The 16,521-nt window shown below is 34.0% G+C and overlaps 1 protein-coding gene across 2 annotated transcripts; it reads left to right on the top strand.

The window, feature by feature from the left end:
* The first annotated feature begins 596 nt into the window (after window positions 1-596).
* Window positions 597-16,409, top strand: LOC122020270. Of its 2 annotated transcripts, none has more exons than XM_042578134.1 (10): window positions 597-741; window positions 1,377-2,908; window positions 3,034-3,171; window positions 12,815-12,886; window positions 14,622-14,663; window positions 14,796-14,885; window positions 14,952-15,053; window positions 15,140-15,232; window positions 15,341-15,417; window positions 15,491-16,409. In XM_042578134.1, the coding sequence occupies exons 2-10, from the start codon at window positions 1,556-1,558 to the stop codon at window positions 16,140-16,142; spliced, it is 2,619 nt and encodes an 872-aa protein (XP_042434068.1). In that variant the 5' UTR covers window positions 597-741; window positions 1,377-1,555; the 3' UTR covers window positions 16,143-16,409. The 2 variants fall into 2 exon arrangements, with proteins under 2 accessions (XP_042434068.1, XP_042434067.1); XM_042578133.1 differs by having other exon boundaries at window positions 598-741; window positions 14,952-15,059.
* The last annotated feature ends 112 nt before the right edge of the window (window positions 16,410-16,521 follow it).

Raw genomic sequence — 16,521 nt, 5'->3', positions numbered from 1 at the left:
CATCATTATTTGAGATTAACTAGTGTGGGTTGCGGGTCCTAACAGACTGACTCATGACAGACTTCTTTCATTGGCCTACATATTTATAAGATTTTTTTTAAAAAAAAACTTAAAATGAAAATAAAAAAATAAAATAGATTTTAACCCGTCTAATTAGAAACTCATATTTAAAAATTTTAATATTTTATATATATTTTTTTTAATTTGTTTTTTACGGATTTATGAGCTTCACCCTTCTGGATCGAATAGGATTGCAAATTTCCAAGTATGCCAAACTGACGGCCAGCCAGATGAATTTTGACGGGCGGCCCGTTAAAGTGTGTATTCATTTTTCATCATTTCATTTCGTTTCATTTCTAATTCGTGTTTATTCTCATTCCATTCCATGGAATTCAGCTGGGCCGATTTGGACCGTCCGAAATTCACTGATAAACTGGGCTGGGCCATATCATCGTCAAACCCTAAGCAACACGTTCACCAATCCAGCTGTTTTCCATCGAGTACAAAACGGCACTCAAGTAGACAGTCATACGATCACATAGTGTCACCGACTTGAACATCCAATTATACCTCGTCTTATTTTGTCGCCTGTTTTAGTTTCCATATCTGATCTTCCTTAAAGTGATCTGCATCCAAATGCGGGCGACGCAGGCTTTAAACGACAGTCGCCTCGCCCCTCCGCGCAGAAGCATCGGAAGAATCGGTCCTAGCGATCTTTGTCCTCCGACTACAGCTAGCCAGGTAACGCTCCCTCCTGCTGTCTGTTCGAGATTTTTGTCCTCGCAAGAACAAATACCTAGGTGCAGTTTCGTTGTCCGAGGCCTAAATTTATGTTCTGAATCCTTTCCTGGTTCGTGAATTTGGTTTTTTCTAGGGTTTTCGGTCGTTTACCCTTCCTGAATGCGTCTTGGTTCCGGCGTCCTTATATGAGTTTCCAATTTGTATCTTTTTGGGTTGTAAGCCAACTAGAAATGAGGATGTAGTCAATGCAGGAAGAAAAATATTTGTTTGTTAGGATGAACAATTATCTCGTTCCTAGTTTTTTATTTTATGTTGGCTGCAAGTTATCAAGTCCAGCGAGCTTATTCCTGAATAGTAGTCCTGTGAAGTTCGTCTTGGTTTTCAGTTCTGATTTCCATTGGTTGTTCTTGAGATGTAGTGTATATTGGATGCCATTTCAAAGTTAGTTACTCCAAACTCCAAAGGGTAATAGAAAGAGTAGTTAATGTCGTGCTCAATTAGTTGGCTTATGGTTGGTGCAATTTTTTTCCCCTAATGTCCACCATTATTGTGGTTTTATATTAATCTTTTACTTGTCATGCTTACATTCCAATCATCCTGCTATTTACCATTCTTCTATTTTTTTTTTAATGCAGATTTTGACATAGCTGTCCATCAGAGGACTCATTGCAATTGTGTGAGGTCATAGTCAAACTAGGTGGAGGGAACTAGAAAAGAAATAGGAAATGAGAAAAGAATTTATTGTTATTTTCTGATTGGCGAATAGTTCAAGCAAATTTTTACGGATTCTGATAATTCCTTGTCATAAAGTAAGATGAGTAGGACAAATGGGAGAAAGGAGGTGACTGGTAGCTATAATGGAGGAACCTCTGCTCGAACTCGACCTCTCAGCTTTGAAGAGATAATGTTGAAGCGAAAACTCGCAGCTGATGGTAAAGAAAGAACAAGTATCTTGAAGGAACATTTGGTACAAAATGATGTAAAACTGACTTCAGCCCACATGGATAGTGCAAGGGACAATAGGAGCACGAAATATTTTAAGGAGGAGAAGAAAGAAAGATCTCTCAAGACAAAGGAAAAAATAATGAAGGCAAAGGATGGTAATTTGGGGAGCACCTACAAGCACAAGCCTGGCTCAAATGAGATGTCAAAGTCAAACTACACAAGTAGCAACAAGGATAAAGAAAGAACAAACGAAAATCAGAATAATCATAGAAGCAAAGATGACAAAATGCAGACAAGTTTTAGAAATGATCTAAAGAGGAAGCAAATGAAACAAAGCATGGAAAAGGATAAACATGATAATAGAGATAGAAAATCAAGGGAGGAGATACAAAGAAAGGAATATCGTTATGCTGATGAAAAAAATAAATCTGAAACTGAGTACTTTAGTTTGAGAAAGTTTGATAAGTATGATTCAGAGAGACTTCAATATTCAGAATATGCAGAAAGAAATGATAGAAGGAAGGAAGGTTCAAAGCCTTATTTTGAAGAACCCAAGTCAAAAAGGAAGAGATCTAGAAGCCCGGGACAGGAACCAGAACGCTATAGGTCCGTCTCATCCTCTCCTCGGGCACATAAGCGTTCCTATCGTGGATGGGAGCATGAGCATTCATCATTATCATCATTCAAAGAAAAATCAAGGAGAAAGCATTCTGATGGGGACAAGCTGAGAACATCAGGAAATGGTGGATATAACAGTTCCAATTATCATAAACATGGGAGTAGGCTTGGTGGCTACTCTCCTAGGAAGAGGAGACCTGAGGCACCTCATAAGAGTCCATCACCAATTCTCCCATCACAAGAACGAAAAGCTGCCAAATGGGATCAGCTTCCTTCAGAGGCAAGGAATTCTGGTTTCATGCTGATGCCTTCTAATGATCAGACAACTGTCACTAAAATACAAGAGCCAGCCTCAACCGCTCCAGTTACAACAGCTACCACCATTCCACAGCGTGCCCCTCTTGTAGAGATTCTATCGTCAAAGATTAGTGCATCTGTTGATTCTGTGCAGCTAACTCAAGCAACCCGCCCTATGAGAAGGCTTTATGTAGACAATTTACCTGCATCAGCCTCTGAAAAGGCAGTAGTGGATTTTCTTAATGATCTGTTAGTATCATCAGGTGTTCATCACATCAAAGGAACTAGTCCTTGTATCAACTGCATAGTACGTGGAAACGTTACATCAATAGATGATTGATTTATAGTTTGTTATTGTTTACTTTGTTATTTTTTTTATTTTGTAGTTTAAGAATTTGATCTTACTATCATAATTTTGTTAATTTATTACAGTTAAATAAAGAGAGAAATCAGGCTCTTGTTGAATTTCTCACACCCCAGGATGCTACTTCTGCCCTCACATTTGATGGAAGATCATTCTCCGGAGCTCTTCTTAAGTTCAGAAGAACAAAAGACTTTGTTGAAGCATTAGTAAGGCCTTTAATTTTCTTTGCTCGTGTATTTGTAACTTTTCTCACATTAATTACTCAATAGTTTTGTTAATAAACTACATTAATAATTGAGCTTGGAGTTTAGAACTATGCCTTTTCTATTAATCAATTACCACAGCAAGTCTCTTTTTTTAAAAAATATATTTTAACTTTCAGGATTATTGAGTGAAGCTAAATGCATTGTGTCGGTAAAAAGTTGTGGTCTAATGGTGGTTTGTTCATAGCTTTAGTAGTTAGGGTCTTTTTTCTACATTTTTTTAATGTTGAACCAAAATATTGAAAAATTCATTTATTCTAGCAAGGTTTAAAATTTCAGTATTAGTCCGATAGGGTGCCTTTTAGGTGTTGAGGCATCATGGCACTCGTCTTGTTTCAGAATGTGCAAGCTAGCCTGGTTTACATGAATCTCAATCCCTTGATCTCCTTCCATGTGACATGTTCACCTCTTTAAAGAAACAAGAACATATTAGTCTTTCATTATTAATTTACTTTTCATAGAAATAATAAGAAAAGTTATCAAAAAAAAATATTTATTTATAAATCCTATAACTACCTTACTAGTAGGGGTCTTTCCACTAATATCTTATTATCAGAAGCCTCTACTAACAATAAAAATATTATATTGCATTTAATAAGAGCATCTGTTCTTGCATCTGATACTAGTATATATTGGAGTTCTAATGCAATTTATCATCATATGGCATAGTGAAACTAGAGTAATCAAAGACCTAGTTTGATGAACTTCATTCATACCCATTTTCATACTAGGTGGTTCTTCCTTGATCCCTATTGCAATGATCATATGTCATCCTTGTATCAACTTCGCAAATAGTGGCTCTAATTGGTTTAGAGTCATGATTGTTGTCTTGAGTAGCATGTGTCCTTGACATGTTGAGCTTCAGTGTTGGAATTGAAGTTACATATATTTCACTGAAAACTGGTCCATCTCACGTTGTTTCCCTATAGATGTGGACCCCATCAAATGTCCACATGTAGATTGAAGGCTCTTGTTGAATTTCTCACACCCCAGGAGCTAAACCAGGCAGTTAATAGTATCATGATGACGGCATTTCATTGCCACTTTGACTTTTTCTTTACTGATGCTAGAAGCACCTGGATATTCTTCCTAGTCACTAGTGACTCTCTTATCTCGTTAACTAGTTCTTTAAATTGGATGTTGAAGTTGTCACAAGTTTTGTCTTTCTCTTTCCTATATATTGTTAGAGCTGTGTTTCCCTTTTATTAGTTACCTTGGATGCCTTTGGGTTCAGAATATTATGATTGTAATTGTGGTTAGACTCACTATGAACTTCTAGGCTGATGTATCAACAAAAACATGGTTTGAAATCTCATTATATGTTAGGTGAATAGTCAAAACATATCGTTCCAATAAATTTTGCCAAAACTTGATTCTACTTGGCACGGACAATGTCTTCTATGCCGTTGTGCCAATCATGTCAATGGATATCATTTCTTGCCAACACTCAACACCCCTTGATATGCTAAAACACAAATCAAGATCAATTGAGACAATGTGGTTATTTTTTATAGGATGTCAAAATCATACCAATCTAGATGGAAAGCAAACTTTGATATAGTTGTCTTATCATCTTTTTCTTCATTCCATTCCTCGTGCCGCCTTCAATTCGCCACTCGCAACATACATCGAAATGCTAGCACAATATCGAAATATTATCGTTCCAGTCAAAGGTCAAAACACTGACACTGTTTGTGATTTTGAACCTTGGATAACAATTCTCACTCTAGGGTTGCACCACCTTTTTTGGTGAAATATCATTTATGTTTATTCCTCTTCGATCTGTTAAGCAATATATTGAGGTGGTAAGGGGATTTGACACGTCATTAAGCATTGTTTTATGAGCCTTGATAACACTCTAATTTATCACATCATCGTATTTGGAACAAATAATAAGAAAAAAGACAATTGTTCGTATTTGAAACAAGGCTAAAAGAAAATGACTAAATTCTCTGGCTATTGTTCTTCCTTTTTATCATTGCTTGTAGTTGAAGACATTAGAGTGTATATAACCCATCTTCTCTATATGGGTGGTTCTTATTTAGAAAAATTGACAACATAAGTCTATAGTTCTCCCTTCTCTTATAAAATTACTTTCAATTGTAGACATGTGTCATGCTAAAAATAGATCATATTTTCTAAGCAACATACCACTCTTTTGTATAGAATAATGAGAAAATGGATCAATTTCTTTCTTAGCCATTTGAAGACTTCGTGTAATATGGATTCATACTACAATTTTCCTTAAGTTTGGGTCAGATTCTTCATTTTATTACTACCACTAAGTTATAACATACAATAATAGGCAAAATTAGTAAAATCATGTGAACAGGATCAATTTTTCTCTTTTTTATTTTACCTGCCTTCAATCTACATGTGGACACTGCAAAAGAATAAAAAATAAGTCAAAAGCCATTTGGAATTATCTTAAGATATTGTATATTTGAGGATCATCACTACAAGAGAACCGTTTCTATCTCAGTTATGAGTATTGTAATGTCAAATTAAGATAACAACACAAATTTAAGAAGGTATATCAGTACCATTTTGGATCAATAAATTACAATGTCTTTGATCTCTAACCTGGTTTCGCTAACTATATGTGGCTCTATGTTTGGTTAACCTTGTACGCTATAATTCATAACGGTTCTATTGCCATATCAATTTTATTTATGTACATCAGAATCTTTGTCCTTAGAATATTTTTTTCTTTTTCATTTGAGGTGATAACATAACTACATTTTAAGATCATGATTATCATAACTATTTATGGTCAGCTATATGAATTTTATTCCTCCACTAAGCTGTGCAATGTTATATCACTAGTACATTCAATTAAATAAATTAATTTGTATTACTTTAGCTACTTTTTCCTTTGATCTCCCTCTACCTGTTATATCCTTTATTCTAATAGATTCAACTCTTCTAGTTACATAATCTATTGGTTGTATTTGAACAATGCCCATATCTACTTCAATTTGTTTAGATTTTTTTTACTAGTGCAACTCTCTAATACATAAAGAATGGCATATTGTACCACAAGCTTATAAAAGGTTCCTTTTTAGCTTAAGGAATTACAATGATCACAAAAGACTTCAAAAGCTTGTATCATTAATTGACCATTCATATTTTATCTTATTAATGACTTAATATTCTTGCTAATTTTTTCCCAAAACTACATTTTATATATTCAATTTTTGTTCTACTTATCTTAATTTTTTAGTCTTTGAAGTTTTTCTCTTCAATTCAAACTTGAATTTAATCTAATTATGCACTTATCTATTTAATCTAATTCACCCATGAGGAAAGATAAAACTAGTGTCAACCCTGTTCCAATGTCACCCTTGTCGGTTGAAATAGAATGACATTTTTAGACCATACACTCTATAACTGCCCAGATTATTTGCAAATTTTGAGCAGGCTCCAGCAATCATATGATCAATATCACACCTGATATAGAATTTGCTCTTGTACACTGTCTGATGCTTTGATTAAGCAACATAATTTATGACTTTTTCATATAGCCAAGTCTATTTCAGTGAACCAATAAAGGTCCATATTTGAGACTGTTCTAGTCAGAGAGGCACCTGAGTTATGGTTGTTTGAGGGAGGGCACACTGACCTGGTGGAGAGTGGTGAAGGGAGTGTTCATGAACCCTTTACCCATGCCCTTCAAGGGATTAAAATGTTTAAGGTTGTCATGTTTTCCTAGGTGCATCAAACGCTAAGATTTTGAATTTTCCTATTGTGAGTTAAATCCTGGTGTCCTTTGAACATTATGTATTGCACTGGGCGGAGAGATAGGGCCCTTTTGCCATTCTAGAATTGATGTCTGTTCTCATCCTTGAGCTTCTTTGACTTTTTTTTTAACAAAAAATTACTTGCTGATATAACCATGAATGTTAAACTAATGTCCATCATAACAGTGAGCTGGTCATCTGCATTCCTATGACTTACTTGCATGTGTTTGGTTCTTTGTCATTCTGATAGTTTTTCATATCCACTGTATGATGCATCTAATGCTAATTAGTAGTTACTTCCTGTTAGTGGTTCACTAAGTAACTTTGTGCCACCTAATGTTTGTTGAATTCATTTTGTTCATTAAAAAAAGTTTGTGTGTTCCTTTTGATTGCACCTGAATATAGCTTCTCAATCTGACTTTCTTGGTGTCTTTATTTTTAACTTATTTCTTTTTTAATCTGGATGTTGAAGGGTGCTTTCTTTCTGTAACATTATTTAATAAATAAAAATAAGTTAATAGGGATTGGGGACTTGTTCAATACTATATTTTTGTTTGGTAACCATCCATATACCATAAGATTGTTAATCTTTTATCACCAGCGAAAGAAAAAAAACATTTTGTTTGAACTCTTTTCGACCGCTATGGTTATTCACTCCTCCTCATACTCCCGTCACCATTATATTGAAAATCATGTAAAAATTCATTCAACTCCAATTTCATTATTGCCATTCTTTCCATGATTCCAAATGTGTTGAAATACAGGAATGCTCTCTCTGCTATCAAATGAGGCCTCACTTTTATGTGATTAATTTCCATTACTGATTATTGCCATTACTGATTAATTTCCATTAGATTTGCAATTGTACTTCATTATTTTTCTTTTGGTACTTGAATGGGTGGTATTAGTTAGTCCATTGTTTGAGTTTTAATTGTATCTGATTTTAACTGAGAAATGGTTGATGGTGTTCACAAGTTAAATTCAATTTAACATTCCTAAAGTTCTAGGGGATTAGGATTAAATCGACCAGACTCTATATTCCTTGAATCTTTGGAATCAGGATTATTTGTTTTTTACAAAGTTCTTTCGTCTTGAGACATTCCTGTAGATTGCTTTTGAGGTTCCTATTAGCAATTTTTACCCTATTTTTTGCTTTTTGGGTTTGCAATAGGAGTGGTAATTGTTTTCTCCAATCGAGCATTGTCTGACTATCACATTGAAATCTCTTTTAAATAGGGTAATTTTATTGGGTGTATCATAATTCACATTCATGATCGTGACAAAGCGAGGACTTTATAAAGCTGATTCCAGGTGTTGTGCAAGATGTACAGCTTATACTCAACTGATTTCTGGTGATTAACTTTTAATAGAGTCCCTTCTTGGTGAATCATTCTGCGGTATATGCCTTAAATTTATGGGAAGTTATACAAAATGATATTTAGTCAACTATCAACGAACATGTCACCCTTCTGCAGAATTGAGGTTACACAATCCAAGGCATCATGACTTGGTTCAGGAGAACTAAACTTGCCCACTACTTGCAATGATATTTTATAGTATCAAAAGTGATACAGCTTCTTTGATTTTTCTCCATTCTTATTTTTCATTGTCGCTTCCCGCAAAGATATATTTATAATGCAAGTTATTATAATGCAAAGATTATACTCTCGTTTTCATATATGTATGTCTTTTTCTAACAGAGCCTTTTGGTATCTCAGCATAAGTTTTCTATTTATCTTCTCCTTTTTGTTATATATATATAAATATATTTTTGGCATATAATTTTGGTGTTTTTATGCAGAAATATATTCTAATTGAGTATTCATGAAATTTCTTTTCAAACTTGTGTTATGTTTTTTTAGCTCAACTTCTATATGAATTTATTCATATGCTCTTTTAGGCTGTTAATTACAGAAGATGAGTGCATTTTCTTGAACTATGTTGGCAAAATATACTTGGTATCGTCCTCTTCTTTATCATTTAATGAAAAATTTGAGAAAATTGTTCTTGATACTTGTTGTATAGCATTAAAGATGAATGCAATAGAATACTATTAAATGATGAGAAAATAAAAGAGGGATGAAATTCTTATTTTCATCAATTTTTAATAAAGATTTAGGTGATTAACTTAATTTAGGTAATTTAAATAGGTCAAAGAAGTAAAGAAATTTAAATTTTTATTATATAATCCAAACTTCAGAAGTAGAACATTTAAATGTGATGCAAAATGAAAAAATAGTTGGATCAGATGATATTGCGATAGAGGTATTGAAGTGCCTAGGAAAATAAGGTATTGAATAACTTACAAAGTTATTCAACCTAATATTGAAAATGAAAAAAATGTCTGATCAGTGGAGGGTAAGTATTCTAGTTCCCTTATATAAGAATAAAGGAGATGTGCAAAATTATGCGAACTATAAAGGTATTAAACTAACGAGTCATATCATGAAATTTTAGGAAAGAATAATAGAAAAAAAAAAGATTAAGGAAGAAAGGAGACCACGTTGATCAAAAATTAATTTGGATTCATGCCTGGAAGGTCAATAATTGAAAAGTATCGAGAGCAGAAACAAGACTTATACAAGATATTCGTCGACTTATAAAAACCTTATGATATAGTTCCAAGGAAAATTATATAGAGAATTCTAGAAAAGAGGTGTTAGTGTAGCATATATTAAAATAATTAAGAATATGTATGAGGATGTAATGACAAAAGTGAAGACTTCATGATTAACCGAAACGTTTCCTATAAAGATAGGATTATACCAAGGATTAGCTCTAAGTCTTTATCTTTTTACACTAATCGTGAACGAACTCACTCGATACATCCAAGACATGGTATCGTGTTGCATATTATATTGTTTTGATAAATGAAACACGTGAAGGAATAAATATTAGACTGGAATTTTGGCAAGAAATGCTAAAAGTGTAAAGTTTTAGGCTTTGTAAGTAAAGACAAAATATATAAAATTTAAGTTTAGTCAGATTAGACATAATGAAACAATTGTTAATATAGAAAATGAAGAATTGTTTGTAACTTAGAACTTTAAATATTTAGGATTATTTTTACAAAAGATGGAGGAATTGAGAGATGTCTTACATTTATTTTTTCTTGTAACCGGTATCTAAGAGATGTTTTATATAGAATATAAGCAGGATAGTTGAAATGGAAGAGAGTGTTCTTTGTGATCGTAAAGTACCTCTAAAATTTAAAAGGAAATTCTACTAAATGATGATTAGACCTACTATGTTATATGAAGTTAAATATTGGGCTATAACTCGAGTACATGAGCAGAAGATGAGAATTGCATAGATGGAGATATTAAGGTGGTGTGAGGATATATGAGGATGAACTATTGAGGGAAAACTTAGAAAGACACGTGTAAGATGGTTTAAATATGTACTTAGACGACTAATAAATGTTCCAGTTAGGCAATATGAAACTATGATAGATATGTACATCAAATGAGGAAAAGAAAGATCATAAAAGACAACTAAACGATAAAATTTATTTAAATATGGATGATGGTATAATAGGGGTGAGAGTCCAATAGCATAGAAGGATTTATATAGGTAACCCACCTAATGGGATAAAACTTGGATGTTGTATACTTGTTGTATAGCACTTTATACCAAGTGCAGCTTGCCATGCAATATTACCTTAGGTCTGTCATGTATACATTATACTTGTGCTCATACATTAGTCATCCTTTTATGGAAGACCCTGGCACAAGGTGTGTGTTTAGGACTCATTGTGCTTGGAAGGTACGACAATGCATCTACTAAGGGGCTTTTCTGTCAGTCACAATTCTTTTACTTGATCATGTCATCATGCCAGTTAGAGAAAATAAAATATATGTATGTCTTCTGTGTTAAATACGTTGTCATTCCTATCCAAAGGAATGTCATCTCACTTCCTCTCTTTCCCTGCCTAGTTCTTAAGTTGTCTTTGGGATATTAATGCGGCTGAACCAAGTGTGAAAAATCATATTCATCCAAAATCTTTAAAAGGACTAAAGATCAGGCAAGGGTCTGACACAAGAATGAACCCGTGAAGTTCATTTATGATGCTCACATAATTTTTTTTTATTTCCTTTTTCCTTTTGTGGAAATCCCTGATCAAGTTTCCAGTTTATTAAGGTACGCATAGTTCATCCAGTGGACACAGACTGCTCTGAGAAATGCTGAAATGCTAAACTCATTTTATTAATTTCTGTCAAATGGTGGAAATCTAATTTCTCTGTCATCCCATCTGGAACATAATGATAATCCTAGTGTCTAATTATCTTTTGGTATCCATTATCAAATATTTAGTACCTTGTTATGAGTAGGTTTATAAAGATTCCCTTATGTGAATGTGATCAAAACAATAAGAGGTAATACAAATGCAAGTTATCACAAGTCTAATATGAGGGGAAGGTGAAGCAAGTTTTGTAAGCCTAAGACACGAGAAATACTGGTGAGTCTTCTATCTTAGGGTAGAGAAGGATGCTGCTGGAAGGTAATTGTTTCTAGCAATATCACTATGCCAATTCATATATTACGTTAAACATTTGAGAATTTTTGGTCTTGTTGTCTGACTAGTAGCGGAAGATGAGCAGGATATTAGTTAGTTAATCTGCTATTTTCCAAAGGAAGTTCTGTTATTCTATGATTAATTATACTTCTCTAGATCTACTTCAGTTAACCATTTATGTTTAGCTAGATGTATTTGTAAAATTCCTTCTTTTGTAGCTATTTCGATAACTTCATGCACTAATGCTTGTAAAATGAAAAATCAGCTTTGATTGTTTGATTAACCATGTATACATAGCCATTACTTGTTGTCTGTAGATACTCTCAGCTCTCAGTCAGAACTTCACACATTAGAAAGTAAAGAAGTATCATTTGACCTAACAAAAGAAAAAACAAAGTGAAGTATCAGATTTAATATATATTTTTATACAAGCTTTTTCTGTGCTTTCCATCCATTTATTCAACTTAAACTAATTTCAGCTTGTCATTTACCATACTTTCATCTTTACCAGTACTGACATTAACCTGATGTATCTGTGGGATGTGTAGTGCCTTTGATGTTTAAATTTCTAGGATAGTAGAACTCTTGTTAAGGTTCATGTGTGGAAGTTTCTAGAGATATAAGGGATTTTCTTTTATTTTATGGGGCATCTTAAAGTAGGATTGTCAACTTGATATGAGCAACCAAAATCTCAGTTTTCCATTTCTGTGCTTGCGTCTACGTGAACAGTTGTGTCCATTCTCTTTCTATCAGATGGATCATATTATCCATTCATACACGAGTTTAGGAGCGGGCATTACTACCCATGTCGCAATCATATGGACTAGTATTACCATATAATATTGATCAACCTTGTGTTTTATGCCTCACTACAATAAAAAATTTAAGAATGTAAAAGATGTGTTAGTATGTGTCTCCATCTACACTGTAGCATACTGATGTATTTACCACCCAGTAGACTCTGGTAGATATTTCATTCTTTAACAGGGATGTTGATTTATTGCGTTTATATGCCATACAAAATCTTTTCATTTGTGAAAATGTGCCTGTTACTGCTTTTCATCAGTTGTAAAAATACCTAATCATTGTGATGGCGTGTCACTGATTGTACTTAAGACTAGTAGCTATATCATCAGGCAATCCTTTTCAATGGATTGATATGTACAATGCACGTGCAGGCTCGCATGTGACTAAACTCTTTTTTTTTAATGGTTCTTGTGAATTGTTAATTCTTCTTGTTTAGAGTCTTTATGGGTTCAACGTGCATTTTGATTTATATTAAGGTTGATATTCTGTAGCAGGTTTTCAGACAGTTCCTATTTTCATGCAGACTGGTGCTCCAGAGAAACGACAGGAAGAGATAAGGGCCGTGGCTGACATTGTGAGGGATTCACCCCACAAGGTACATGCCCATTAGGTTTTCTCTTTAATCACAGACTATTTATGACTTTGCTTTTGGCTAGTTGTTGTAGCTGGCTTGATTAACAATATTGCGTATTACTAAAGGAAACATATTAGATCTGATCTAATTGGTCCTTCATTATACAGCAAAACTTCTAGTATGTCTCGTATCTGTACATGGAGTTCACGGTCACATGCGCTGTTTGCATACCTCTAGCTCATTAACTTCCCTGATACACATGATTATTTTTATTCTGTTATAGTCATTTCATCATGATCATTACCATTTATTACCTGTGTTTAACTTGCATGTTAAATTATTATAATTCTTGATTTCATGTAAAGTTGGATATATCAATGTGAATAAAGGTGTACACCTAAACTATCAAGTTACTAACAAAATTTTGTTAGGGTACGGAAAATAAAATATCATACACAAGTTGGGAGTAGGCTCATATCCATCAAGTGTTTCTATGAAATCACCAATGGGTTGCTAGTGGTACAAGTGGGAGAGCTAATTAGAGTTTTTTCTCATTCTTCTTACAAGGCTCGTCTTCACTCTGGTAGTTAAATAGTTCATGAAAGACTCTCTAAGGATCATGCTCCATCCCATATATGTATGCCTGATTTGTTGACCAATAAGGAATATATACTTCATATGTTATGCCAATTTGAACATTGACAGCTTTTAGATATGATTTTGAAATTCACTTTTAGGCCATCTTATCTTTTCCTACCCATTGGCCAGAACTGTTAGCAAAGTGGGTTTAAAATAGGTTACAATGCAATTCAATTATCTTGAGTTCCCTATTCTTTAACATTCCATTATAAGGAGGTTTGTTAGTTGTTCAATCATCACCTTTAGATAAAGAAAATAAAAAATGATTGACATTAAAGGATAGATGATTCTTCTAGGAAGAACATATTCTCGTATCATACATATAAATACCTAGTTTGTATGTGTTATTCCAGTGTATATGTATAAAGTTTGAATTAAAATATATTCTTTCCAAAGATGATTTCCTAATTTTATATGTGAATGATCTGGTTAATGGTAGTCATTTTATTTTCAATTTTTAGAATGTAAAAGTTATTTAATATATGTAAATTGCCATGAAAACGCCAATTTGTTGTTACTAAGTTCCTTAAGATTGACCAAGTGAAATCATCAATTTGAACTGAAACACCTAAACATATTCATTATCTTACATGAATCAACTTTTGAAGATATCAATGGTTAAAGAGTGGGCGGTTGAAACGGAGAGGTATACTGATGTTTTCATCAAGCGGACTGTTGGTCAAAAAGAAATTTTTCATAAGATTGTGATTTGATCCATCCTATTTTGTGGATTAAAGTGTTGAACTATTAGGGAACAACGTATACAAAACAATAATCTAGCAACAAAGAGAATGTTAACGGGAGTGTGGGATAAAAATGATAAGAGAAGAAAATATTATTATTGAGGAATAATTAGGTTTGCTTCAATAGTGAAGAAAATGAGAAAAAATAAATTGAGATAGATATGTTCAAAGGTGATGGTCCAATAGATTTTGTTAGTACATGAGTTGAATTTATAAGTGTGGTAGGGGTAAGGTGTCAAGGGAGATTAAAGAAAGACTAGCTAAGATAATTTTAAAAAACATATATATGTTTGGTTATACAGCCTACATATGTCATTTATCATAGTTGATGTTCTCAACATCTAATGCTGGTTATATTCTATTTTGTATTCCAGATCTTCATAGGAGGAATTTCTGAGGATATCTCTTCTAGTCTTGTAAGTTTATCTAAATTATTTTTTAAAATAGAAAAAAAAAATTCTACAGATTAGTTTTATGAACTAGATTGTTATCTTCCATGGTTGTGCAACTTCAGTTCAGTCACATTGATTGTTGAGTTATTCTTTTAGCTTGAAGAGATTGTCAGTGCATATGGGGATCTTAAATCATATCGCTTTGGGTTTGAGAAGAAACATAATGGACCATGTGCTTTTCTCGAGGTACAAATTTGTGATTCATGCTTTTGACATGACTGAAGTTGCTGATACTGAAATTTGGTACGACAGTATGAAGACCATGCAGTTACTTTAAAGGCATGCTCTGGGCTAAATGGGATGAAGCTTGGTGGGCATATTCTAACTGTAGTGCAAGCTCTTCCTGATTTCCAGGTCGAGGTACTTTTATTTTCAAAGTCATCTATTTCGCATAAGTTAGGTTAATGAGATATCTGACCTGCCACTATAATGGTTTTCAGGAAAAAACAGAGTGCGCTCCATGTTACGATATTCCTGTGCATGCCAAGCCACTACTTGCCCCATCGACTAAAGTCCTTCGTTTAAAAAATGTGGTATGTGAAACCAAACAATGTTTGTTTTCGACTGTGTAAAGATAGAAATATTGTTAGTGACATGTTAATTTCTTGAGTTACCTCTTACTAAGACCTTTTTTTGAGAAGTTCAATGAGGAGTTTATGCTGCTTTCTGAATCCGAACTGGAGGAAGTGTTGGATGATGTACGTTTGGAGTGCACGAGGTCTGTATACTTGCATGTCTGTCATTATTCTCAATGTCGAAAGCATCATGATGGATTAGTTTTTGAATTGCAGGTTTGGAACTGTAAAAGAAGTCAATCTCGTAAGATACAACGACAACCAAGTAGCTGTTGCTGGAGCTTCTGAAACGTGTAATAATGAAGATTCCATCGAGATAGAATGCAGAACAGAGGATCCAAGCGATCAGCATCAACACAGTCAAGATCTAATGCCTGAAGGAGACATTGGAAGTGCAGGAGATACCAGCAACGGTAGTGGTGAAGATGTGCGGCGAATCGATGACTCTTCTGCAATAGAGATACAACATATTGCTGATGTGGAAATTGGCCAACAACTGGAATCTAACAAGGACACAAGTATGAATGAAGAAGAGATTGGCCCAAGTCCAGGTTCATCGTCACCGAAACTAGATATGGTAGATGCCGAAATTGGAAATAGCGCTTGCCGGAATGTTACTGCTGCTGAACCTGCAGAATCCACAATTGATCGAATGGACTCCAGAACAGTAGTAGACAAAGGAACTGGGGATAGCGACGAGTTTGCGTTCGAACCAGGCAGTATATTTGTGGAGTTCTTAAGGAAAGAAGCAGCTTGCACGGCTGCACACTCATTGCACGGCCGAACTTATGGCGAACAGATTGTCACAGCTGGCTTCTTCCCGTACGATAAGTATACAGCACGATTCCATGGATCAAAGCAGTCATGACAGTGATTCTTCACTTTAAAATTGATCTTCATAGTAAATGAAGGTTTTACGGAAGTAGAACTTGACAAAGACATCGGAGGTTGTTAGTTATTATTACCCATATGTAAGTACAAATATCGATATTCCAATTTCCTCTGCTAGATTGCCTCCAGATTTTGCTGCTGACTTTCTACTCAAATATGAGCAACATGGAAAATGAGTCTGTTATGTGACTGGAACATTTACCTGCTTACTCTGTCTTAAGAATTTCATTCACATTGTCGAAAATGGAATTGGTTGATGGGGGATGAAATAGTTATTCTTACAAATGAAATGTCAATATATTTTTTAAAATTGGGTTCATAAAATGAAAAAATATATATTCATACACATGTATTAG

The sequence above is a fragment of the Zingiber officinale genome, chromosome 9A, assembly GCF_018446385.1.
Source record: "Zingiber officinale cultivar Zhangliang chromosome 9A, Zo_v1.1, whole genome shotgun sequence".
Lineage (NCBI taxonomy): Eukaryota > Viridiplantae > Streptophyta > Magnoliopsida > Zingiberales > Zingiberaceae > Zingiber > Zingiber officinale.
Note: the sequence above shows the minus strand (reverse complement) of the source record. Positions and strands in the feature narration are given on the sequence as shown.